Raw genomic sequence first — 26985 nt, forward strand, 5'->3', positions numbered from 1 at the left:
TTCTTCAAAATCTTGCAAACACCTAGTATATTGTCCCTTGCAACAGCCTCAGCTCCCTGATCCTTTGCCCTGATTCTTTTCAATTCATTCACCTTATCAAACCCAACTCTGGTGAAATCCAACTCTTCATTACCTCTTCATCTATACACTTTTGACTAAACATGGTTGGAGCAAAACACATAATCATGCTCACAGGTGCTAGTGGAACTCATGATCACTAGCCCAAGCAGACCTTAGTGCTCAGCAAAGCTCCACTTTGCTTTGCCCACTCACACCTCCACCCTCTTAGGTTCCCATTTCATACCTACTTCTCTCTCACCACGCCTTCAACACTTCTTCACCATCCTTCCTCTCAGGTGATAACCATGTTTATTTTTTTTTTTGTTTTAAAGATTTTATTTATTTCTTCAAGAGAGACAGAGACAGAGAGAGGGGCAGAGGCAGGATGTGGGACTCGATCCCAGGACCCTGGGATCATGACACGAGCTGAAGGCAGATGCTTAACTGACTGAGCCACCCAGGTGCCTGATAACCATGTTTTTTATATTAATGAGAAGATAAGTAAACATATATTGGAAGTTTTCTTTTGATTGTTTTTATCTGTCTCCCTCTTCTCCATTAGAATGAGAAGGAACTATGTATCTCCAGGACCTACAAGGTGCCTGCACCATTCTGTATGTCTAATAAGAATTTTTGGTTGAGGGAAAAAAAATCAGTAAAATAGATAAACAAAGGGAACAGCATTTTCCTACAAGTCATAAGTAGGCTCATGTTAAGTAACTCTGGTACCCAGAGTTAAATTAAAAACAAATCTATCGTCTCCCAATTCAACGCTCCAGACCTAAATCATTTCGACACTATAGTGTTATCATGAAATCTCGTCTGCTCTTTCTCAAAAGTTCCATGGTCTCCTTAACTCAACCTAAGAATTTGAGAGACACATTTTTTCTGCCAAGATTTCCAAACATACTTTCCTATACTTCTACCTTCACAGAGACAGTAGGACAGAAATAGGATTTAATGTCATATTTTATTTCTATTGAATTTTTCATATTAATTTTATAGCTCATATGAATAATAGAAAGAAGCTCATATACAGCATTCATAGTTATATTATACAATACTTTTTCAGTAATCTGTTATATAGTTGAAAGATGTGGAAAAGTCTCAAAATAAAAGCCTATTAAAATAAGCTCTTCCTCAGGTGCCTGGGTGGCTCAATTGGTTAAGTGACTGCCTTCAGCTCAGGTCATGATCCTGGAGTCCTGGGATCAAGTCCCACATCAGGCTCCCTGCTCAGCAGGGAGTCTGCTTCTCCCTCTGACCTTCTCCCTCCCATTCCCTCTTTCTCTCTCTCTCATTATTTCTCTCTCAAATAAATAAATAAAATCTTAAAATAAACTCTTCCTCTACCAATTCTGGCACTGAAAAGATATAGTCTTCTCTAATGCTTTTCAAAATGGGGTCTGATTTTCCCTGCAAATTCTAATCTACATGCCTATCAAGCATATCATTCAAAATGAAATGGTCTGAGTTGTTTGGAGTTTATTCAAATGCTTTTTTTTTTTTTCTAAGAACAAGATACGCATTTAAGAGATCTTCCTGATGAAGAACCCTGAGATTCTGATGTAAGGATACAAAGATGGAGGTGTAGGCAGATAAATGGAAGGGCATTAACTTGAGAAATAAAAGTCAATTCAATATTAGCACCTTTTCCCCAATCTCACATAAAATGCTGCCAACTTTCAGTTTCCATAAATAGACTACACACACTGACACCATCAATGTTCAGCATATCAAAACTGAGAATGTACAGTACTCCCCCTAACTTCAGCAGTGTCAAGAAAACACTTAAAGGGAGAAAATAATATTCAAATGTAAACATAAATACAAATATTATTTAAGGGAAAAGATGTGACATGAAAGCTTTTTACTCAGTATTATTGTCATTCAGTGTGAAAGCAAGAGAAATTCATCTGAAGAAAATATGTTAGGTCACAAATCATGTAACAATTATTTATGTTTTATTGAAAAACATATTACTTTAAGATAGTCAGCTGTTAACTGTAGGTTTATCGTTTATCATAGATGTTCCTTTTCAACTTGAGACTGCCATTCATACTTTGCTAAGAGTTTTGTTTGTTTGTTTCAGCATAACAGTATTCATTATTTTTGCACCACACCCAGTGCTCCATGCAGTCCGTGCCCTCTTCAATACCTACCACCTGGATCCCCCAACCTCCCACCCCCCACCCCTTCAAAACCCTCAGATTGTTTTTCAGAGTCCATAGTCTCTCATGGTTCACCTCCCCTTCCAATTTCCCTCAACTCCCTTCTCCTCTCCATCTCCCCATGTCCTCCATGCTATTTGTTATGCTCCACAAATAAGTGAAACCATATGATAATTGACTTTCTCTGCTTGACTTATTTCACTCAGCATAATCTCTTCCATAATCTCTTTTGTCCATGTTGCTACAAAAGTTGGGTATTCATCCTTTCTGATAGAGGCATAATACTCCATAGTGTATATGGACCACACATCTTCCTTATCCATTCATCCGTTGAAGGGCATCTTGGTTCTTTCCACAGTTTGGCGACCTTGGCCATTGCTGCTATAAACATTGGGGTACAGATGGCCCTTCTTTTCACTACATCTGTATCTTTGGGATAAATACCCAGTATTGCAATGGCAGGGTCATAGGGAAGCTCTATTTTTAATTTCTTGAGGAATCTCCACACTGTTATCCAAAGTGGCTGCACCAACTTGCACTCCCACCAACAGTGTAAGAGGGTTCCCCTTTTTCCACATCCTCTCCAACACACGTTGTTTCCTGTCTTGCTAACTTTGGCCATTCTAACTGGTGTAAGGTGGTATCTCAATGTGGTTTTAATTTGAATCTCCCTGATGGCTAGTGATGATGAACATTTTTTCATGTGTCTGATAGCCATTTCTATGTCTTCATTGGAGAAGAGTTTGTTCACATGCAGAAGAATGAAACTCGACCATTCTCTTACATCATACAAAGATAAACTCAAAATGGATAAAAGATCTCAACATGAGATAGGAATCCATCAGAATCCTAAAGGAGAATAGGCAGTAACCTCTTCGATATCAGCCACAGCAACTTCTTTCAAGATATGTCTCCAAAGGCAAATGAAACGAAAGCGAAGATGAACTTTTGGGACTTCATCAAAATCAAAAGCTTCTGCACATCAAAGGAAACAGTCAAAAAAACAAAGAGGCAACCCACGGAATGGGAGAAGATATTCGCAAATGACAGTACAGACAAAAGGTTGATACCCAGGATCTATAAAGAACTCCTGAAACTCAACACACACAAAACAGACAATCATACAAAAAAATGGGCAGAAGATATGAACAGACACTTCTCCAATGCTAAGAGTTTTTACGATGAATGGGTGTTGGATTTTGTCAAATGCTTGCTCTATGTCAAATGATATGATGATATGCTCTTTCTTTTTTTTAGCCTGTTGAAATGGTAGACTACAGTGTTTAAATTTTTTCATGTTAACCTACCTTTGTATGTGTGGAATAGATCCCACTTGGTTGTCATGTGGGTTCAATTTTTGTTGAGTATCTTTAAATGAATACTTATGAGAAATACTAATCTATAATGTTTTTTTCTAGCAATGTCTTTTTCTGGTTTTGGTATGAGGTCTCATAGAATATTTTGGTATGAGGTCTCATAGAACAAGTGAGGAGAATTCTCTCTGCTTCTATTTTTTGGAAAAGACTGTAGATTTGCCAAAAATGAAAAAACAAAAACATCCACTGATGTTTCTTTATTTTGGAAGTTTATTAATTATTATTTTTAATAGCTATAGGATAATTTAGGTTATCTATTTCTCCTAGTGTGAGTTCTGGAAGTTTTTTTTTCAAAGAAATGGTCCGTTTCCCCTAAATTATCAATTCAGTGGCTACAGAGTTGATCAAAATATTCCTCTACAATGCTTTAATGTCCTTGGGATGAGTTGTGATGGTCCTTCTCTAACTTCTGATATTGTTAATCCATGCCTTCTCCCTTTGTTCTTGGTTAGCCTGGCTAGAGGTTTATTAACTTTGATGATCTTTTCAAAGAACCAGCTTTGAGCTGTAATGATTTTCTCTAATGTTTTCCTATTTTCTAGTTCATTGATTTCTGCTCTAAGGTTTCTTATTTCTTGTCTTCAGCTTGCTTTCATTTAAATTGCTCTTCTTTGTCTCCCTAAGGTGGAAGCTTAGGTTTTTAAATTCGTATCTTTCTTCTTTTCTCCTATATGCATTTAATGTTACATACATTTTGATCTAACCACTACTTTTGGTATATCCCATGCATTTGATTACTTGTATTTTCATTTTTGGTTAGTCAAATTAGTTTCCCAATTTATCTTAAGGCTTTTTCCTTGAACCCTGGGTTATTTAGAAATTGGTTAATTTCTAAATATTTGGAGATTTCTTAAGTTCTCTTTCTGTTACTGATTTCTAGTTTAATTCCATTGTGGTCTACCTACAATGCCTTTTAAGATTTCTATTCTTTTAAATTGGTCAAGTGCATTTTATGGCCAGAATATGATCTATCTAGTGAATGTTCCATATAAGCTTGAGAACACAAATTCTGCTGCTACTGTATGGAGCACCTTGTATTTTAAAACAAACAAATACTATTAGGTTAACTATTAGGTTAAATACTAAATACTAAATACTATTAGGTTAACTATTAGGTTAAATACTATTCTATTTTTTAAAACAGTATTTCAATTCATCCTAAACCTTCTAGACACTGGGTCTATGAGTAAAGGTAGAAGAACAGGTAGAATGAGCCCAAAAGTGAATATTCAATCTTCTAGGAGATGACTTAATGTACACATTTTCAGAAACATTCACAAACAAATCGTTCCATATTATACTTTAAACGGTTTATATGTAATAAAGTTTCCCTCTTACAACTAATCAAAAACTGACCAAAAACTGACCAAGTATAATACACGTGAATTCATATGTAAGGAATAAGCCTATAAAATTTGTCTACAATTACGATTTCAGTTAGAAAAGATTAAACTTTTGTGCCAGTTTTTTTTAAAGAGGTAAGAAAAGGCAATGCCAAATGCAAAGAGGAAGATTTCATTTTTAGTCTCCTGAGATTATTAAAAACAACATGTCATAAAAACTTCTAAAAGTAATTGAAATTCTTCATTTATCAGATACCAGTTTTTAATTTAAACATAACTGGAGAGAATAAAATGAGAGTTAGTTACATAGAAAAGGCGATAAAAGCATATGCCACTGACTACTGCTTCCTCTAACTCTCCTCCTGAATATTAAATCAGTAAGACTGCATTCCGGATGCTGGCATTTTGCCAGCCACTCTCTGATAAGAAATTATTCTTCATATACTATAACAGCATGTACCCAAGAGAAAATACGATAGCTGAATAAGTAAAGGGTGAAAAGTAATCTGAAAAAAGTCAACTAATCAATCTCTAATCAACTCAACAAAATTCAATCAACTGATCAATTGTGTTGTTAAAAGGACTTCACCCAAACCCTCTCACAGGTTGTTATATTTTGTGTTTCCAAAGCTCATCCTGGTAGAAGTTGTTGAAATTCCCATTTATTGATTCTGAATTAATAATGCTCTTCCCTATACCTTACCTTATGTCTCTTATTATAATTTAAGTTACCTATTACTTCTACTTTGGATAGACATGCTATTTCCATTCAAGTGATACGACTGAATAAAACCAATTCTGGATAATTACTGGCATGAATGTAAAGCAAAAGAAATAGCACACAGTAAAATTTTGTTTTCCAGTTCAACCTATACTTTTTTTTTAAATAATAATGTATTTTCTTAATAATATGTATTTTTAAATAATTATATATTTAATAGCCTAATTCTTAAGTGTGGCCATTCGTCTGAAAATTACCTTTTGTTGGGACTCCTGGGTGGCTCAATTAAAGAAACCAACTCTTGATTTTAGCTCCAGTCATGATGTCAGCGTCATGAGATCAAGCCCTACATCAGCTCCACTCTGGGCGTGGAGACTACTTGGGATTCTCTCTCTCTTTCTCTCTCTCTCTCTCTCTCTGCCCCTCCCCCACTCTCTCCAGAAAGAAAGAAAGAAGAAAAGGAAAGGAAAGTTAAGTTAAAGAAAAAGCAAATTACCTTTTGTTGAATCATCCTCTATTGGCTGTTTGAACAATGTAATATCCTTAAAAGTACATAAGAACAAGACCACCTTTTCATGTTCATTTCTTATTGGTGCAATTTGCATATAAAACCAAACAGGGGTTCCTGTAAGAGACAGAAAGAACAACAGAGGGTGACATGCCACAGCAATGATTTGGTCTCCTGCCTCTCCTCTTTCTTTAGCTGCCAACTGCTATGCCAGGAACAAACACCAAAACAACTGTATTTTAACTGTTTCCATAATTAAAAAAAAAAAAACATAAAACCTTTAACTTTGTATCAATTACTAGTTGCTCAAATATTAATAAACATATTTCAACCCAAAATTTCAAAATGTGAAAGTAAAGCTGAGAGTGACATTTTCACCATGCAGGAGCACAAGGGCAGGGTCACAACTTAAGTAAACACCAGCATGACCTTTAGGTCTGTGTCCCTACACCTCCGCTGCTCTCTCCAACTTCGTTTTCATAGTTTCATCATGTGTGACCACTCCTACATGCTGCTCTCTTCCTGTCACTTTGAGGCATGTTTCCGATTACTTCAACAGCAACCCCTGATGCTCTGATAAGCATTCCTCTTGGAGGAGCCTTTGAAATGCTATCCCTACCTCAAGGCTCTCTCATCAGAGTTCTAAGATGGTTCGATGCCTTTGACAGCACCCCCACATCAGAGAGAGAAGATGTCAGCAACACTTGGTGTCTGCTGTACACAGAGCTCTACCTGAAGCTTTTAAGGCAACCTTAAAGGGGAAAAAAAAAAGATGTGCCCCTAGCCCTTGAGATCTAAGGTGTCTTCATGAGCCACTGCTTCCTATCTCCTTCACTCAAAGAACAAGGCTTGACTCTGTTGCCATGTTTTTTTTCCTTTCTTCAAATAGTCTTCATTTTTTAATAATATATCAGTTGCATAGAACACCCAGTGCTCATCACATCATGTGCCCTCCTTAATGCCCATCACCCAGTTACCCCATCTCCCTGCCCACCTCCCCGCCAGCAACCCCCAGTTTGCTTCCCATAGTCAAGAGTCTCTCGTGGTCTTTCTCCCTCTCTGATGACCTCCCATTCAGTTTTCCTTCCCTTCCCCTATGATCCTCTGCACTGTCACTATGTTCTTTAAACAATGGCTCCTGCAGACTTCAGAAAACAGAGTTTCAGAGCACTTAAGGCTTTGGATTTGGACAAACCAGGATTTGGCATTATTTCAAACAATAAATATTTAAAGACACAAGAAATGCCTTCAAAGGAGTAATTATCCATTAAACGATAAAACACCAAAGGAATGTTCCATCAGAATCAAGAAGACACATTTTCCATTATATTGTTTCCAAGCCGTAGTGCAATAAAGCCTCTCCAAATTTTCTATCTTAAAGATAAAGGCTTTTGTTAGGTTTGGGATTTGGGGGATGAAATATGCAACTATTAATAGTTTCTACATGAGAGTTGATAGCCTGTTAACAGTGCAAGAAAAACCAAATTAGAAAAACCTTCATTAAAAAAAAAAAAAAAGAAAGAAAAACCTTAATACCTTTGGCAAAAAAAAAAAATCACAAAGTAATGTCACCATAGTGGGGAACCTAGACAAGAAGAGAGGGCTTAACTACCAGGTTCAAGAAGTCAGAGAATTAGAAAGAGGAGGTGTTTTTAAAATATTCAGTTCTGACAACCAGATCCTTTGCAACCCTGGGGCCTGTGAAAACATGGCCCTGTCCAAAATGATCACTAGATAAGCCAGCAATCTCATAAAACCATCACACTATCTCCCAGAGAGGACTGTTCTTTGTTCTTCTACACAGTGTACCCAAGAACTGTGAGTGATATACGCAGGTCTACAAATTACCAGGCACACATGCTAGCAGATACATGGCCTATGGCTATTCCAACACAGTGAGCTTGAGGCAGCCCGGTCATAAACAGAGAAAAGGGCATTAAAAAGTCATTTTCCGGGCTGCCTGGATGGCTCAGATTAAGCCTCTGCCTTCAGCTCAGGTCATGATCTCGGGGTCCTGGGATCGTGTCCCGCATCGGGCTCTCTGCTAGGTGGGGAGCCTGCTTCCTCCTCTCTCTCTCTCTACTTGTGATCTCTCTCTCTCTCAGATAAATAAAATCTTTTTTTTAAAAAAAAAGTCATTTTCCAAGGTCTGTTAAAAATCTGAAAAGAGAGGATGTTACATTTTGCACCTTCTATGAAAAGAGCAACTTTTCAAATTTTAGCATAGAGTCAGGGCTTTTTTTAAAAACTGCTTTCAGATGTCAAGGCAGATCTTTTTCAAGTAGACTTACAGGGTCAGATTCCCCAAGTAGGCAGAGTATTTGCTGAGTAGCCATATTCTGGTTTGGGGGTTTAAGGGAGCAGAAGGTCTTACAGGGTTAGGCAGAGAGGCCAGTTGTAGGTGGAAACTCAGGGCAGTGCCTCGGCATTGATTAACTGGGTGGCCCTGGCTATCACAGATGTCTTTGTGTAGGCAGAAAGACCCATATAAATCATCCGCCCAGAGTTACTGCTTCCTTCTCAACAGCAGAAATAGTTCCCTGCTAATGAGAGCAATGCACCTTAAAACTAGAGCCTACAAACTGAAATGTCAGTGATGACACATGTTAAATCAGATATCTCATTCCCTCCATTTGCAAAATGCTGTTTAACCTAATTACTTAATGAAGTGTTAGGAAGACTTAGCATTCAGGAATTCCCAAAACATACCTATCGACATGTGAATTTTTCTAACATTTTTAAGTTACAAGAACATACTTTTTTTAGTTGATGTTCAAGAACCTTCAGGTAACAATTTACAAGATTTCTTAAAGCTCTTTTAAGTGTAGTAGAACTCCACTAAAATACATAAATGGTATCTATCCTTCATAATAATGAAAAAAACTCAATGCAAATGAGAGAATTTCAAAACATTTTAAAAAAAAGCAAAATACCACCTTGGAAGGAAACTTCTGGAAATGTAAAATTCAATTTCTTGTTAACATGATTTAAAGGTTGTAAAGAAAACAATCTCCACAAAGGTATTTTTTTTAATATTTTATTTATTTATTTGACAGAGAGCAAGATAGAGCACACACAAGCAGAGGGAGTGACAGGCAGAGGGAAAGAGAGAAGCAGGCTCCTTGTTGAGCAGGAAGCCCATGTGGGATGCGATCCCAGGACCCCAGGATCATGACCTGAGCTGAAGGCAGTCACTTAACCAAGTGAGCCACCCAGTGCCCCCCCAACAAAGGTATTTTAAAGAAACTCAGAAACTATGAATTCGGTTCCCATGCTTTAAAACCAGGCAAAGATTTGTTTATTCTTATTCTTCCTAGCGTCAAAGTGAAATGACTTTAGTAATAAGGAATATCCTTAAATTATTTGCTAAATTTGGAGCACATATCGAGGTCATTCAAAGGAGAACAATCCTATATGAAAAGGAAATAGGGTTTTGACATATGACTCTAATACAAATTTATCCAAATGTATCATATGTATCAATATGTATCCACCATGCACCTGGTTAAAAAGACCCAGAGGACACCTCAAGCTTGACTTTTCTCTGATAGAGGCCAGAGAAGATCATTCAGAATGGACTGTGTTCTAGGTGACAAGGCAAAAAGACATTTGGCTGTGAATAAAGAGAAATACCTCCTTGGCCTTGATTGTAACATGAAAGATGAAATGATAAGATATATCATAAGTAATACCACTAGAGACCACCATTCCCATTACCAACTGCACTAATTTTAAAGCAATGCCTGTGGTTATGATTATCTCTTTGATGGTCTATTAATAAAAAGAGAAATCTAAGTTCAAGCCTAAATATTTTATAGTGAATAAATGTTTGACTAAGACGGAGAGGATGAATTATGCTGTTAAAAAAAAAAAAAAATCCAGCCAGCTCTGAACATGGAGCAAGTGCTTCCTGTTGAAGCTAAAATGCTTGCCAAACTGGGGAAGAATTTAGGAGCCATCCAGTTCCACTGAGGATAGGAATTGGCTTTGGGACACCTGGGTGGCACATTCAGTTGAGTGTCTGACTCTTGATTCAGCTCAGGTCATGATCTTGGGGTCATGAGACTGAGCCCCACATTGGGTTCCATGCCTGGCGGGGAGTCTGCTTAATATTCCTCTCCTCTGCCCCTCCCATGCATGCTCTCTCCCTTTCTTTTGATCTCTCTCTCAAATAAATAAATAAATCTTTTAAAAAATGATAATTTGCTTTGCTGTCATTTATCATTAACATGAAACAAATTGACCCATCTTGTGAAGTGACTGTCCATTAAAAAAAAAAAAAAGAAAGAGAAAAGGTCAACTTGGGAAAAAGAAACAAAAGTCAGTGACCCGAGTAACCAAAGAAAACAAATTAGAAAGGAAGCTTTGTTGTGGAGTACATTAGTTGTTTTTTGTTTGGCTGGTTTTTTTCCTCCAAATTCTAAAAGACATTCTATATCATGAGATCTTATGTGATATATAATGGACAATTAATCATTCACAAATTCCATCCTAGAGAACAGTTCACTATAACCAATACAAATTTACCAGAGGTGAATGGCCTATTCTAAAAGTAGGGGAAACTTCTGTTGGCCTTCCACACAAAAGAGTCAGTCTAGGAAAAGGCCATATTCATAAAGACCTCAAGTCAATAACTCACATCAGCCATGAACATGCAGAAAGGGAATCACACACACTCAGTGATACCAATCGCCTTTTCCATTAACCACAAGAAATGAATAAATTCCTCTATCATTTTTAGTTGCTGTAATGTAACGATAGGATCTTTACCATGATCATTAACTATAGAACATTTTGCCGCCACCACACACACCCAACACATATTAAAATGCATCATATTTTCCTGCCATTCCTCAAAAGGTTGCTTTTCATAGGTAGAATCATTAATTAGTTCTGCTATCTGATTTCATCAGCACCCCTTGCCTTTGCCAAGAGAAGGACAAAGTTTGATATTCTCTCTGCTCTATAGCTCAACAGCCACTGACCAAAAGAGAACATTTACCAAGCTGACCCTTCCTATTGGTAATTTAGATACGTACTGTTTTTCTTATACAGAAGAACTTCAAAGCAGTTTGACTCGTAGTTGTCAAAAGTTTGCCTGACTTTCTCAATGGTCTTCTTGTCAGTCAATTCTCCATACATAAAACTGGGAAAAAACAAACAATCCACTTCAGTTCTATGTTGCTTTTCAAATGCTAGATAAAATTACATAGTTGTCTCTTTTGATTGAGTATTCAAATATACTTACAAAATTAAATGCTGCTCTCACAAAACAAACTAAATTATTGAAACAATGTTTTAATCAAAACTATTAAACTTCTTGCTAGAATCTAGGTTTAGAAGTTATTTCAAATACACACACACACACACACAGAATCATCAACCTACATACTTCCTATAGGCATGATTTTCAGTAACTATGGTTTAGTTAAATAACACCAGTTTCCCAACAGCACAGTTCAAATTTCAGTTATCATAGAATATTGACTGTAAGTAACTGCTTAAAGTATAAACTTTGCTGTTGGCTCCTGAGCCTACAAATCACTAGTAAACAGTAAACTAGTAAACAGATATCACCATCAGTAACCAATCATATCACTTCTTTCAAGGCCCCTTCATCTTGGTCACGGTGCCTCTGTTATTCAGTCCATGCACAGACCCAAAGCGTGGAGTTGTGCTGCCTCCTTGGCTCTCAGCAATAAACCCAGGTGACATTTTACAAAAATGGATAACTGAAAGCAGGCATTCGCCATCAAAGATTAAAGTCCAGCAAAAAAATGAAAAATGATAATGCTGAAAGGGACATTCAAATTGAACATAAATGAAGGTATAGATGAAACACAAGACTGTGGCAATGTTGACACTTGAGAGACTCTAGATGTGAAGCCAGAGGAACTTAGGGAGTGTGAACTTAGCAACATAAATCAGGAAAGCAATTGTGACAAAGAGGATCAAGTCTTCCCAGAGGAAGTGAAGCCAGTAAAAACACTTCGCATTAAAAGAACCACAGGAGACAGTTCACAATAGTGAGAGTACAGGAATAAAATAGTTGTGGTTGATGCAGACTGATGGAGGAGTACGAGCACTTACTAAGAGGGGGAAAAAAGGTTCTCTTCATGTCATGCTATATTATGAGAAGGCAGTATGATTCAAATGACTCATGATAGTTTTTTACAAAGAGATTAAATGCTTTAATTCTCAAAGCTTCTTGAGTTCTAAATCACAGTGTGCTAAATATGAGTTTTACCATTATTTGCATTTCCCTGCATTTATAACCAACAGTAAGAGAGTTTTTAATGTTTTGACAGACACTGGTAAAGGTCACAGAATAATCATAAATTTTTCCACTGAGTTTTAAGATTATATTGCACGGTTTCAACTTGCATGGTCTTTTTTATCTTCCCACACTCAAGGATATGTGAAGAGTCCATGTTACGCATATAATACATCAATATTCTCATGAGTTATGAGTATTTTCTCAAGACGGGTGCAGGTATGGCTAACAGGAGAAAAATAATGGTGAGAAATTGAAGAAGATATACACTATTGCGGGAGGGAACATACAAAATATAGGTTAAAGAGTGAGATTCTACATGCCCCCAGAATTTCCCAGTGTTTGAAATTATCTGTTTTTCTAAGAGAACCTCCACAAAAGTCTTGTTATCTACAAAACAGAACTCAGTCAAAGCTTCTAAAACTCCACTCATGAAGCTTCCATGATTATCAGTTGTGCATCTGGTTTTAGAAACATAGTTCTACTAGTTAGCATAACGGTCCACCAGAAAAGAAAATGCAGCATCTGCCAGATACCTTGACTAAGTTTCTGAAGGTTCAAGTCTATCTTTGTTACTGCTTTTCTTCAATGAGTTCGCATATTGGCCAGAGGCTAATCCAAATGAGATAGGGCCTAAAGCTTATACAATCTTAGGGACCCTCTTTAAAGAAAATAATATAAAATTATAAAACAAAATTAGGTACAGAGCTTTGGAAGACATCCACTCAAGGGAGGGCCCCTGAAGGTTGAGATTCATTATCCTCATGGGAAATGCCCCCTGAATGTATCAATTTAGAAAATTTACAATAGGAAAAGCATGGTTGAATAGCAACCCCCCCCCAAAACAACAACAACAAAAAAACAACTAGAGGATTCAACACCAATGCCATATCACAAGCAGAAATTACAGAGTCATGGCCCATCGTACAATAACTCCAACCTACTCCAACCTACGCAACTAGAATTCTAGAAACTAAGAAAGAAAAGGAAATAGATAAAGCTTACCAAAGGCTGCCCAATCCACCTCTGCATTGTCAATTACAGTATTTATATCTTTTATTTAAAAAGAGAACTTTCGGGGCCCCTGGGTGGCTCAGTAGGTTAAAGCCTCTGCCTTCGGCTCAGGTCATGATCCCAGGATCCTGGGATCAAGCCCCGCATCGGGCTCTCTGCTTGCTGGGGAGCCTGCTTCCTCCTCTCTCTCTGCCTGCCTCTCTGAATACTTGTGATCTCTGTCTGTCTAATAAATAAAAATCTTTAAAAAAAAAAAAAGAAAGAAAGAAAAGAAAAAAGAAAACTTTCATTGTCATTATAACAGTAAAATAAGCAAGAGAATCTCAATAAAATGACAGATTCTAACTCCATAATCTCAGAGCCAGACTCACAGAGGAAGCCTCTGGGCCTACCCGTAAGAGAGCACTGAAAAACCCTTACTTCTGCCAAAGCCTGGATTCCAGCTCATGACAGTTTCACGAAAATCTCTTGAAGGCATCACACTGAAACCAGAATTACTCAGTTAAAGGCACCCTCCTTGCCCTCCAAAAAAATAAGACACTATTTTAATACTGTTGGTATTTTTTACAGATAGGTGACCTTTTTAATCAGTTTTTTTTAAATGACTGTTATTTTTAATCTAAAGACTTGTTAGTAGAAAGAAAACATGAAGAATCAGAAAAAAAATAGTTAAGATAACTAAATGTTTACAGTCTTAAATGGAAAGAAAAGAAAAACCATTTTACCCCTGTTAGTAAATGTCAGAGCTCTACAGTTCAATAAACTAAAACACAATGTCCACAATTGGCCAACAGGAAAACATTTTAAAAAAGAAAACATCTACAAAATAAACAATTAAGATAAAAAAATTCTTGAAAAATTAACTCTAATAGGATTTAAAAATAAGTTACAACTTAAATTTTAAAAAACTATCAGAAATTGATATGATAATACCACCTAATAAAAAATACCACAAAAGTCTGATTCAGTTAAAATTCTAAAGAGAAGAGGAAAACAAGAACTTTTCAAATAAACTCTAAAATTTCTATAATATATTCTTCTCTAATTTAGCTCTCTAACTGGTAAAATTACCTGTCCTATAGAGGCACTTAAAAAAAAAGAAAGATGGGGCGCGTGGGTGGCTCAGTGGTTTAAGCCTCTGCCTTCAGCTCAGGTCATGATCTCAGGGTCCTGGGATCAAGCCCCACATTAGGGCTCTCTGCTCGGCAGGGAGCCTGCTTCCTCCTCTCTCTCTCTGCCTGCCTCTCTGCCTACTTGTGATCTCTCTCCCTCTGTCATAAAAATAAACAAAATCTTTTTTTTAAAAAAAAGATTATTATAATCTAAATACTTCCTTAAAAATTAGTCTTTTATTTCTTATATGTTTCACTCATATTTTTCATTTTAAGTTTATTAAACCAAATATATGTGACAGAACACATATGTGAAGTGGTAAAATGCAGCAATTAACTAATTAAAAATATTTCAAAATGAACTATAAAAGATCTTTGAAATGTATTATCCATCCTTCCAATGAAAATATTTCCATCTGAAGTTGTTCAAACAATACTAATTCAATGCTTCCACACAGTTTATGAGAATGACATATTTGTTTATTTGCTCAGTTATTTTACACATAAATGTTGAGTGTCTTTATCAAGGTTTCCATCAGCCTGACTCCAGATGGCTGAAGTTCAATGCAGTCTTTGAATGGTTTATGGAATTTGAAGGATACTAAGATTTAGAAATGGTGGGGCGCCTGGGTGGCTCAGTGGGTTGGGCCGCTGCCTTTGGCTCAGGTCATGATCTCAGGGTCCTGGGATCGAGTCCCGCATCGGGCTCTCTGCTCAGCCGGGAGACTGCTTCCTCCTCTCTCTTTCTCTGCCTGCCTCTCTGCCTACTTGTGATCTATCTCTGTCAAATAAATAAATAAAATCTTAAAAAAAAAAAAAGATTTAGAAATGGTAACCATCAGGCTTTAGAAACTATATACCCATATAATAATTTTGAACATTTTTTTATGTATGCCCTCCAGGAATACATAATGGGAATATAAAAAAAATTTCCAGAACTTCAAATTGCTCTTTTAGAATGCCAAGCTCTCCTTAGAGTAATTATAAATGATTTCTATAGCTGCACTGTTATCTTATTGGAAAAGAAAATAAAACTAAATGCTCAGAAGCTATCTATCACCGCTATAATATTGAGTTCTCATGATATAACAGAAGACCACCGGACCACTTACAAACTGCATAATTCATGGGCAAGACATATAATTGCTTTGACCTTCAGTTTCCTCATCTGTAAAATGATGATAATGTTCATATACCTCAGAGGGTGAGGGTTTTAAAAAGATAATGCACATGAAGTCACAAATTATAATGTGCTGTACAATGGCTGAATTATGACTGGAATGCTTCTTATGGCTGGAGTTAGAAGAAAACCCCTCCAGCCCACTACTCTCTAGCTCCTCTACAATTCTAGAACAGGGTTTGGGCCAAGCATGCTAATGGGCAGTGTCACTGTTTCGTAAAGAGATATGTACATCATTTGGGGCCTCTTTTTTTTTTTTTAATTTTATTTATTTGAAAGAGAGAGAGCACACATGAGTGGGATTGGGGGAGATGGAGAGGGAGAGAGAGAACCAGACTCCATGCTAAGCAGGAAGCCCAACATGGGGCTCAATCCCAGGACCCTGAGATCATGACCTGAGCAGAAGGCAGGTGCTTAACCAACTGAACCACCTGGGCACCCCTGTGTGTCTTCTTTCTTTATAAGCCCATGAAGTTGAGGCATAAATCCACTCATGGCCTGCTCCTGAATATTCTGGCCAGTTTTCTCAAGACATAACTGGTGGTCCTGGGAGTAAGGGACCACCATAGGACTGGCCTATGCTAAATCCAGCTTGCCTAAGCACTAGGGCAGTATACCTTTCATGTATTTTCTACCCTAGCAAATTTCTAAGGACAGGTGGCCTTGGTTTACAGCAGGATTTACTTATTCTTGGATCCCTTGTTCTATCAACAAAATCTCACAAACAAGCCTCATTATGATACCTACCAACAAGGATAGCTATAAATGTTGACAGATTTCCAAGGGAGAAAGGAACCTTACAAACAAACAAACAAACAAAAAAAAATACAACCTACTCATGAGTTCTGCCAATCTATCTTAATCTGCTAATAGTCAACAAAGCTCTTGGACTCAAACACCATATTCAGTCACCACAAAAAGGATATTATCTATAAGCTGTAATTCACAGACCAGCAAATGCTTCATCACAGAAGCCACACAGATTGGCTTAATGCGGTTGGTAAATGTGGTCTCTCCCTCAGTCAGCCACAAGAATAAAATTAGAAGGGAGAGGGGGTGGGGGGGATGGGTGAGCCTGGTGATGGGTATGGAGGAGGGCACGGATGGCATGGAGCACTGGGTGTTATACACAAACAACGAATCATGGGACACTACCTAACTAACATAACACAGTGAAAAAAAAAAAAAGTTAAGGGGAGAAGGGGCTCAACTGTATAGAGCCAAAGGGTCAAAAAGTAAAAAGCCTGGGAGAGGTGGAGTAAGAAGGAAAATTTACAAACAAATAACACAGCTTTCAAAATCTGTAAGAGGTAATTTTGGAATAAAACAAAGCATTACTTTATACATTGAATCATAACCAGAAGGTTTCACAGCCCATTAATTTATACAAGCTTATAAGGATTTAGATCGAGTCATAAATGGTAGATCCATGGCATGTAATTAACAGAAACTAGGGAGAGCACTGGACATCTCTAACCTTTGGAGTGTAACATCACTGAGTCACCTCTGCTCTCAACACTTTCCCTTGGTGCCACTGTGTGAGGCAGAGCCCTCAGCCAAAAGGAACCAAATTGACTGACATCCATCATGTGTAATGTGCTCTCACTGGCTGAGATGACCCTGTGTTAATAAAACTACTTGTGAAAGACATCCAGTAAAGTGCCTCGTAATTGCTTCATTGTCTCATTTGATGGCTTGGATAAAGGATTATTAATGAGCCTCCCAGAGGAGGGGAAAAATGTGTTTGAAAGCACCTAGATACTCCAATCCTCCCTACCTGTATTATTACTCTTCTCACCCTTCTAAAAACAAACAAACAAAAGCAAACAAACAAAAAATTGAAGGGGCTCTTAAAAATCTCAGGTCAATCAAAGGTAAAATACTCAAGTGGTTTCTACTAACCTATGATAGCATGTCTCCATGTCTTGAAAAAAGATCAGAAGCTTTTAAATATCCTCCTCCAAAACCTACAACCTCTTTTAAATATGTAATACATTTTGTGTCCTTCAATAAATAACCAAACAGTCCAAAGCCTTGGAAACACAATTACTAGACAGTAAAATGGGCTAGATTTGAAATTCCTACCAATCCTGAAGTGTCATTAGACTGTTTTTCTGAATTTTCAGCCAAAACAAAAATGAGATGGTACCTAGCACACATCACATTTTAAAAAATAAAAATGTAAGGTCACCTGGGTGTCTCAGTTGGTTAAGCACCCTACTCTTGATTTCAGCTCAGGTCATGATCTGAGGGTCCCAGGATGGAGCCCCCAAGTCAGGTCCAAGCTCAGCATGGAGGATGCTTTTCCCCTCCCCTTCTGCTGCTCACCCAGCTCCCTCCCTCTCTCAAATAAATACATAAATTTAAAAAAAAATTAAGTATATACTATTGTGTACCATTATGGAGTACAAGGATGTAGGAAACTAGTGACATTCCCTCGTGACTGCTGAGAGTGGAAACAGAAAGGTACTCTGGACAGAAATTTGGGAGCAGTTAATCTACACACTCTGCCTATATTCTACTATCCAGCTATCCTATTTCTGGCTCCAGGGACAGATGATTTTTCATAAAGGGGGCCACAAGAAGATGTGCAGAAGGCTATTTGTTGAATGTAGCAAAGTGTCAGAAGTTGGAGTTCACGGCTACTAGAATGGATAATAAAATAGAAGGCTGGGAAGACTACAGAAGCACTCCACAACATCAGACATAATGAAATAAGTGTTATATGGCAATGAAAAAAAACAGTTCAAAAACGTAATAATGTTGAGTGAAAACAGTAAGAAACTATTAGTCTTACTGCATGGTATGAAATATGTAGATTTTTTTAAAGATTTTATTTATTTATTTGAGAGACAGAGAGGCAGGTGGGGGCGGGGGGCGGGGAGCAGGCTCCCTGCAGAGCAGAGAGCCCAATATGGGGCTGGATCCCAGAACACTGGGATCATGACCTGAGCCAAAGGCAGAGGCTTTAAACCACTGAGCCACCCAGGCGCCCCTGAAATATGTAGATTTTAAAAACACAACGTAACATCATTTCAAAAATATACGTATTTAATCAATGGAAGATGAATCAGAAAGACACACAATAAACACATTATAAGGAATAACTATGGAAAAGGAAGGGGAATGGACTGAAGGGGAAAAGAAATAAAAGGCAAGAAAAAGAAATAAAATAAAATGGAGACTTTGCCCAGAGGGGTCATAATTTAGTGGGACAAACCAAGGAGTATGTTTAGTTTCATTTCATGCACCTGGTCTAATGGGAGACCAACAGGGAAGGGCAAAGGAGGAACAAGGAAATGGAAGAACTAAATATTAGCCTCTTGAGATTTGTGAAATCCCAAATTAATTTTTTTCATTTTCCCAAACAACTCATATTTGAGTATTTTAAAAGTAGAACATTAATTTTTATCAGTCACTACTTTGAGCCATCTAATGCAAGTTGTATAAAAAGATGATTTTTTTCCACATATAAAATGTCATATTGTTTCTTCACAGACTGATGCTCGCGGATTTGTAGTTCCTTATTCTGTTGTTTGCTTAAAATGTCTAATTACTAAAATCAGTAAAATACAGGTGCCTGGGTGACTCAATCATTAAGCATCTGCCTTTGGCTCAGGTCTCGATCCCAGGTCCTGGGATCAAGGCCCACATCTGGCTCCCTGCTCATCGAGGAGCCTGCTTCTCCCTCTCCCACTCCCCCTGCTTGTGTTCCCTCTCTCTATATATATCTATCAGGTAAATAAATAAAATCTTTAAAAAAAAAATCAGTAAAAGTCTGAATTATTTTCAAGGCTACCCTCAGTGTCAAACTAGTTATCTCCAACTAGAACTGCAGCGATTCCAAACATTATGGTAACTCTTAGCTTTAACAATGTATTTCTGTATGTGTATAAAATTTTTCTCTCCTTTTCTTTTTTCCTTGTGTGTGATATTCAAAGGTTTTAAAGATATATACAGGAACTAGAAAAAATCCATATGTAAAAAAATCAGAATCAGAATGTAGATAGTGCTCTGTAAACTATTTTTTGGTTTGTTTGCTTGGGTGATTTTTTTTTTTTTTTTTTTTTTTTGCTTAAAAAATATGTTAGCTTCTTCCAGTGTCTTATTCTTCCAACATATGATTTAGAAAATTAGGCTTCACCATAATATTTTTTAGCAAACATACTACTGGACATTTTCACTATTACTAGGACTTTATTCTTCTTAAAAAATGCTGCAATAAACAAAATGGGTAGAGTTTAATTTTTAAAAGGGACAAGGAGGCTGAAAAAGGGAGTGTGTTAGAATAAATTATGCCTATAAGAAAACCTGATAAGGTTCTGGGGTGCCTGGGTGGCTCAGTTGTTAATCATCTGCCTTCAGCTCAAGTCATGATCCCGGAGTCCTTGGATCCAGCCCAGCGTCAGTGAAGAGTCTGCTTCTCTCTCTCTCCCTCTGCTGTTCTCTCTCTCTCTGTCTCTCTCTTTCAAATAAATAAATAAAAATCTTAAAAAAAAAAAAAAAGAAAGAAAGAAAGAAAACCTGATAAGTTTTAACTATCATCTGTTCATGTATCAGATACTAGTCTTCATTGTTCTTTGAAGGCATAAGCTGGTTGCAGTTTTTAGATCAGCAAAACACACTAGATATTTTGTGCAATCAAGTAATAATTGTTCACATTAATAGTATCATTTCAGGGGCACCTGGGTGGCTCAGTCAGTTGAACAGCTGATTCTTGGTTCAGGTCATGATCTCAGGGTCCTGGAAGCAAGCCACAACATGCTTCAGCTCAGTGGGGAATCTGCTGGTGGATTCTCTCCCTCCCTCTGCTCCTCTCCCCAACTTGCATGTGTGTGCCTATGCTCTCCCCCATAAGTAATTTTTTAAATTTCTTTAAAAAAAGAATATTATCATTTTGAAAATATCATTTCTAACAATAGTGAAGAGGAACTAGGGGAAAGTTTGCATACTTCTTCCCATGGTGAAAAAGCATAACATAACGTAAAGCTCTCCACTCTCTACCCACCTTAAACACCATAACACTTGGGATGAAATACAATAAACCAAAGCACATCATACAGAAGCATGGGAGACCTAGGTTAGGGTTTACTGCAATGCAAGCCAATCTAATTCAACAAATACAAACACAGAACACTGAGCTGTATCCTTACTGCATACAAAAGTGAACAAGATGAAATACCTACCTTAAAGACATTTTTTAAAAGACTTTATTTATTTATATGACAGAAACACATAGTGAGAGAGGGAACACAAGCAGGGGGAGTGGGAGAGGGAGAAGCAGGCTTCCTGCTGAGCAGGGAACCTGATGCGGGGCTCGATCCCAGGACCCTAGGATCGTGATCTGAATAGAAGGCAGATGCTTAGTGACTGAGCCATACACCCCCCCTTTAAAGACATTTACAATCTATCGCTGGTGGTGGGATGGGAAAAGCAGGTCTTTTAGGGGAGAGAATATGCTAAGGAAACATGCAAGAGTCTTTTTACTGAACTCTTTTGTAGGACACATTGCACATGCCAATGTAGGAGACTGGAAGTAGAGGCAGATACATGGAATCAGGAACAGATGGGAGCAAGACTTTACAATATATCCAGATATGAAGAGGAATAGGTCTCATCAATAACTAAAGCAATGGCAATAAAAATCCCAAGGGATAAGGAAAGTTAGTGTAAGGCCAGATGGTGATGCCAAATAATGAACCACAAGCAAGTCAGAGGAGGAAAATTTTGTCGAGGGCATCGTCAATACCTTTAGGTAGAAGGCGGCATCTGAAACAGGCACGGCATGATGCTGGGACGTCCACAGTCCAAAGAGGAAATGGGTGTGGGAGCCTCTACAGTCCCTGGAACTCTCTACAGAGCCTGTTCCATAAGCAACATCTACCATAAAGCTAACCTTTTCCTAACCTAAAGCCTGCTGAGATATAAGAGAAAAGAGAAGCTCGATACAGACCTTAACCTCCCAGAACTGAGAACACACACCTCAGTGGCAGCGCCAGCCTGGGAGCTAACATTCACCCAGTGGAAGAAAAAGGCACAAAGACATCAACGCTACCAAAGGCAGTTTCTCAATAAGGGCAGGCCACGGTTTTCCATCACTCTTGCTTACCAATTTCAGACCTAGGAATGAAGATTGAACCTGAAAATAACTTTAGAAAAAGGAGGATTATGGGGACCAGATAAGTGAAGGAAGAAGATGTTTGAACAAACTACTGCTCACACCTATCTAACATCAGAATCATCTGAAGCCAATGGGTAAAGGTACGGATACCTGCCCCCACCTCCTACCTTGGGTGAGTCTGATTGAACAGGTGATTCCCAAAAGTGAGGTCTGGGAATCTACGTGGTACAAAACCTCTCCAAGTGATTCCTATGTGTGATCAGGTCTAGACTCACTTGTATAGAATGAAATCCCTAGCTTCCATAAAGATATAGAATATATGTATGTATTTTTTCAGCATAAATATGTAAAAGACAAATAAATCACTGTATTTCCCTGGGCAAGTCCGTAAACATTACCTCAGTTTTCTGCTCTGAAAAACAAAGGATTTGGAGTAGAAAATAATTTAGATCCCTTATAGTTCCAAAATAACATGATTTTGTGCTTAGTTAAGTGAGAGCTTTGAAGAAAAATTAACTCAAGGGAAAAAACATCCCATCTGGCCTTACTGAAATATTGTGAAAAAGTTTTCGGATCTAAATTGGTCCCTTTATAGAACTTGCTTTTCTTTTATATGATCTTTTTTCATAATACTCTCTTTAAACTCACAGATACGGCATACTTAAGAAAGAATTGTTATAAATAATGTAAATGCCAGATTCTGTTTTACATACACCAAACAAAATAGCAAAGTTACAATGTATCAACATCACAAAGTACATATGATTTACACAGGATGTAAAAACGTCATCTTGACTTCTTTAAAGGTTCCTGAATTATGTCCTACTTGGTTGGGGGCTGTTTACTCTGTTCGAGACAGTTTTAGCAGCTCAAAAGTGCTGATGCCATCAGTGGTTCTCGGATATAGGAGGCTCCTTTGATCACTTGGCACCTAGAATAGTTCATGGTTCATTGCAGATGGTCAAAAAATATATATGGAATGAATGAATAGATTTACAAATGGGCAAAAATCTTTTTCTTTGCACAAGTTCCCCCCAACGGCTCTCAAACTATCCCCATTGACAATTTAGTCTCTTTAATATTCTAATGTAATTTTTACTCTACAGTTTTTATATACAAGTTAATAGATTCTGATACCAAGGCGGGATGGGCGACTATAGCCATATCAACAAGTAATTCTTGTGACACCAGCTGGGTGTATCACCTGCTAGACCCCAGGACATGACCTTTACCTCCTACCTGCTTGTGCTCACCGACTTTTCTTCCACACTTTTCCTTAAGCTCTTCTTTGCAGCTTACCTCTTAACTCGGGTAGAGAGCGAAACCCCCCCTCCAGCGAAAACAGTGGAACTGACAAGACCTCCAGCCCGCTGGTAACCCCTGACTCGTACCTGCGCAGAAGGGCCATGGGTGGGGGGGGGGGGCGTCCTCTAGAATGACGGACAACTACCTTCACCTTATTACCATACTAAAATCTCCGCCCCTGGAGGAGCCTCATTTACATAACATACACTGTAGGTATAGTCGTGCTCCTTAAGGTGAATGCGCGACTTGATGCCCTCCTCTACAGATGAAGCTTCCCTATCTAAATATTCATCTTAACCCTAAATAAAAAGAACCCATCCACTCCTGCTCAGGGGAACGGCTTTGGAAGCCATTCCTCATAATGACTTTATTTGCTGCAAATAAAGTTTTCTTTGTTTGCAGGTGGTCTGCACCACCTGGTGCAGTTTCTGACTCACTAAAGAATGAGCTTACACCGGTTAGGTCACAGTTGTCGTACAGTTCAACTGAATTCTGACACTGCCTATGGGGAGATAGATAATTCCAGAGGTCAAGGGTCTGTCCTACAAGACCACCCCCCATCCCCCACTCCTCCACTCCAGACACCATTTGAAAATAACAAGTTGTTATTTGTACTTCAGACTTAACACAACTACAGACCAGAGGTTTTGCTTAATTTGCTAGGGCTGCACACAGAGCTCAAAGAAATATTTTTCTTACTAGATCCTGGTTTATTAGAAAAGGATACAACTCAGGCATAGCTAGAGCGAAGGGATAGATGCACAGGCAAGGCATGGGGGGAAAGCACAGAATTCCATGCTGTCCCCAGGTGTTCCACTCTCCCAACACCTCCACACGCTCCCCAGCCCTGAAGCTCCCTGAACTCTGCCCTTTGGTGTTTTTATGGAGGCTTCACTACATAGTCGTGATTGATTAAATCCTTGACAACTGGCAATTAATTCAACCTGCAGCTCCCTTCCTTCCCTAGAGGTTGGGAGGTTGAGGAGCTGGAGTACAGAAAGTTTCAACCCTCCAAACGCCTGGATGGTTCCCCTGGCAATAGCCTCCTTACTAAGGTTACTTAAGGGCTTTCCAAAGTCACCATTAACATAATAAAAGGCACACTTATTGTTCTTATCACAGGAAATTCTGAGGGTTTTCAGAGACCATGCCAGGAGCCATGTCAAAAATCAAATACGTGTTTCTTATTACAAATAAATCCCAATATCACAGAGAGTATAAGTACAGGAATTTCCCCTTATCTGGGGAGGATCTGTTCTAAGACCCACTCCCTCCAAACCCCCACCCCCTCACACACACACACACACACAGACACCCATGGATGTCTGAAATCACAGATAATTCCTAACACTGTTTAAACTGGTTTTTTTCCTATACATGCATACCTATGATAAAGTTCATTTATAAATTAGGCAAATGAGATTAACAATAATAACTAATAATAAAATAGAACAATCATAACAATATACTGTAATAAAAGTTATGTGAGTGTGGTCTCTTTCTCTAAGCATTTTACTAGATTGTACTCACCTTTCTTGAGAAGATGTGAAATGAGGAAATGCAAAATAGCAAAGCATTTCATAAGAAATGAGAGGAAGTGAGGTGAATGATGTAGGCATCAGAAGAGAAACATCTGCTCCTGGAAGTGGTAAACTGTGGGTAACAAACTACTGAAAGCATGAGACCACAGGGAAAAAACCGCAGGAAGCAAAAAACCACAAAGAAGCAAAACCTAGGTCAAGTAGGAGACTATTGTAAGTTTAGCCTTTAACCACATTCAGCATATACTTAAATTTCAGAAAAGATTCCTGAGCTGTTCTATTACCTACCTGCAAGTGCTGCTTTTCTGCATGACGTCAGCTCGATGATACCCAGAGAGTTTGCAAAAACCGTCATTACTATAAACTACAGGCCAATCCACAATCTGGGCATTTCCCAGTAAGAAACTCGATTCTAAAGAAGAAAGAAGGAAAACGAAGTTTTTTAATCTTCATTTAACAATGTACTTCTTTCAAGGAAACAAAAAGACAAATTTAAGACAAATACAACTATGTTTTGTTATGATACAAAAAATAAAGCCTATTCTTGAGATTGACATAATCAGTTTAACACGATTATCAAATGCGATCTGCAGTAAGTACAAGATTTGCATACAAATTTAAAATTCCACTGAAAAAAAGCCGGTTTATAATACCTCTTTGCATTTGAGTATAGTCCAATCTATGAAAACAAGTATGGTTGATATTAAGTAAATGTTAACGACTATAATAATTATACTGAAACAGATTAATTTATTGAGATTAAGGCTAGAGTCACTTCTCCACTAATTGAGAAAACTAAACTTGATAATATTAAGGCAAATTTGTAGGACTGCTCCAAAAATTCTATTATTATAATTCTGACATGATGGGACAAATTGTCCATTAGATTGATCTTGAGACGTCTAATTTAAAAGAACATTGAAGAGGGTGTTTGGGTGGCTCAGTTGGTTAAGCTTTGGACTCTTGGTTTTAGCTCAGCTCATGATCTCCTGGGTCATGAGATCAAGCCCCACAGAGGGCTCTATGCTCAGTGGGGAGTGTGCTTGAGATTCTCTCCCTCTGCCCCTCCACTCACTTGCACACACACACACATGCATGCTCACTCGCTCTTTCAATTAAATAAAATCTTTAAAAGAAATTTAAAATAACTTTGAAGATTCCTTTTTTAAAATAAAATTATTCAAATATATTATTTCAACCACATTCTACACCAAATTTGGACACTATGATTATTGTAAATAAAAGGAACATCTCTGGTCTATTTTGCAAGGAGAAGTGATTTTGCTTTAGGTATAAAATAAAATAAGATAAAAACAGAGAAGGAGGTAAACCATAAGAGAATCTTAAAAATAGAGAACAAACTGAGGATTGCTGGAGGGGAGGTGGGTGCGGGTAATGAGCTAAATGGGTAATGGGGATTAAAAAGGGTATTTGCTGGGATGAGAACTGGGGGATATATATAAGTAATAAATCACTAAATTTTACTCCTGAAACCAATACTATATGTTAATCAACTTGAATTTAAGTGAAAAAAATTAATACAAAAATAATAGCTTTTGATATCACCCCTGATTAAAAATCTAATATTTTAAAAAAGTAAATTTTAAGGGAATACTATACTTCAAAAATTCAAAATATTTGCCAAAAAAATCTCCTTTGAACTCATATTCAAAATAGTGTCCTAAAAGGGAAATTACCTTATGAGTTTAAGACTTTAAGTTTAAATCCTGACTCAAAGTTTGTCTTCATAAAAATAACAGTGCAATTCAACATTGTAAGTTGAAGGCACTAAGTAAAAGGCACTACTCTTGGTCAAACAATGGGATAGAATAACAATCAATAAAACATACGCTTTACTCTCAAAAAAAACTTACATGCTAAGAAAAATAAATATGTAAAAACTAATTACAATTTATCAGAATACATGCTAAATCTAGAAGCATTGGATAAAATATGACAAAAATTTGTTTCAAGGCACTAAAAACAAATGAAAGTAGACAAACTAAAAAAAAAAAAAAGACAAAACCTCGAAAAAAAAAAAAAGAGATACATTAAATAAGATATTCATTTAACTGTCATTCACCAAGAGAGCAAATTTCTAGTTTATACAGTTCATTGGTTATATAGTTCAAGCAGAAAAAGTCTTATGGGACTAAATAGTCAAAAGTCACGATTTGGGGCTACCAGAGCAGCTTGAAGTTGAGGGGGAGATCCTTTAACATATGGAGCCATAAACCTGAATATAAATCTACCTCAAAT

General features: G+C 37.6%; 1 protein-coding gene across 1 annotated transcript in view; it reads right to left on the bottom strand.

Moving 5' to 3' along the window:
* Nucleotides 1-26985, bottom strand: part of KCNH5 (potassium voltage-gated channel subfamily H member 5) — a 302979-nt gene that overhangs the window by 247414 nt on the left and 28580 nt on the right. Inside the window, exons 2-4 of the mRNA XM_004738891.3 lie at nt 25015-25138; nt 11219-11325; nt 6168-6296 (exon numbers count right to left, since the gene is read on the bottom strand). Coding sequence (XP_004738948.1) covers nt 6168-6296; nt 11219-11325; nt 25015-25138 — 360 coding nt within the window. The remainder of the gene's footprint in view (nt 1-6167; nt 6297-11218; nt 11326-25014; nt 25139-26985) is intronic.

Source organism: Mustela putorius, unplaced genomic scaffold (assembly GCF_011764305.1).
Source record: "Mustela putorius furo isolate JIRA1106 unplaced genomic scaffold, ASM1176430v1.1 tig00000129_pilon_pilon_pilon, whole genome shotgun sequence".
Taxonomy (NCBI): Eukaryota; Metazoa; Chordata; class Mammalia; order Carnivora; family Mustelidae; genus Mustela; species Mustela putorius.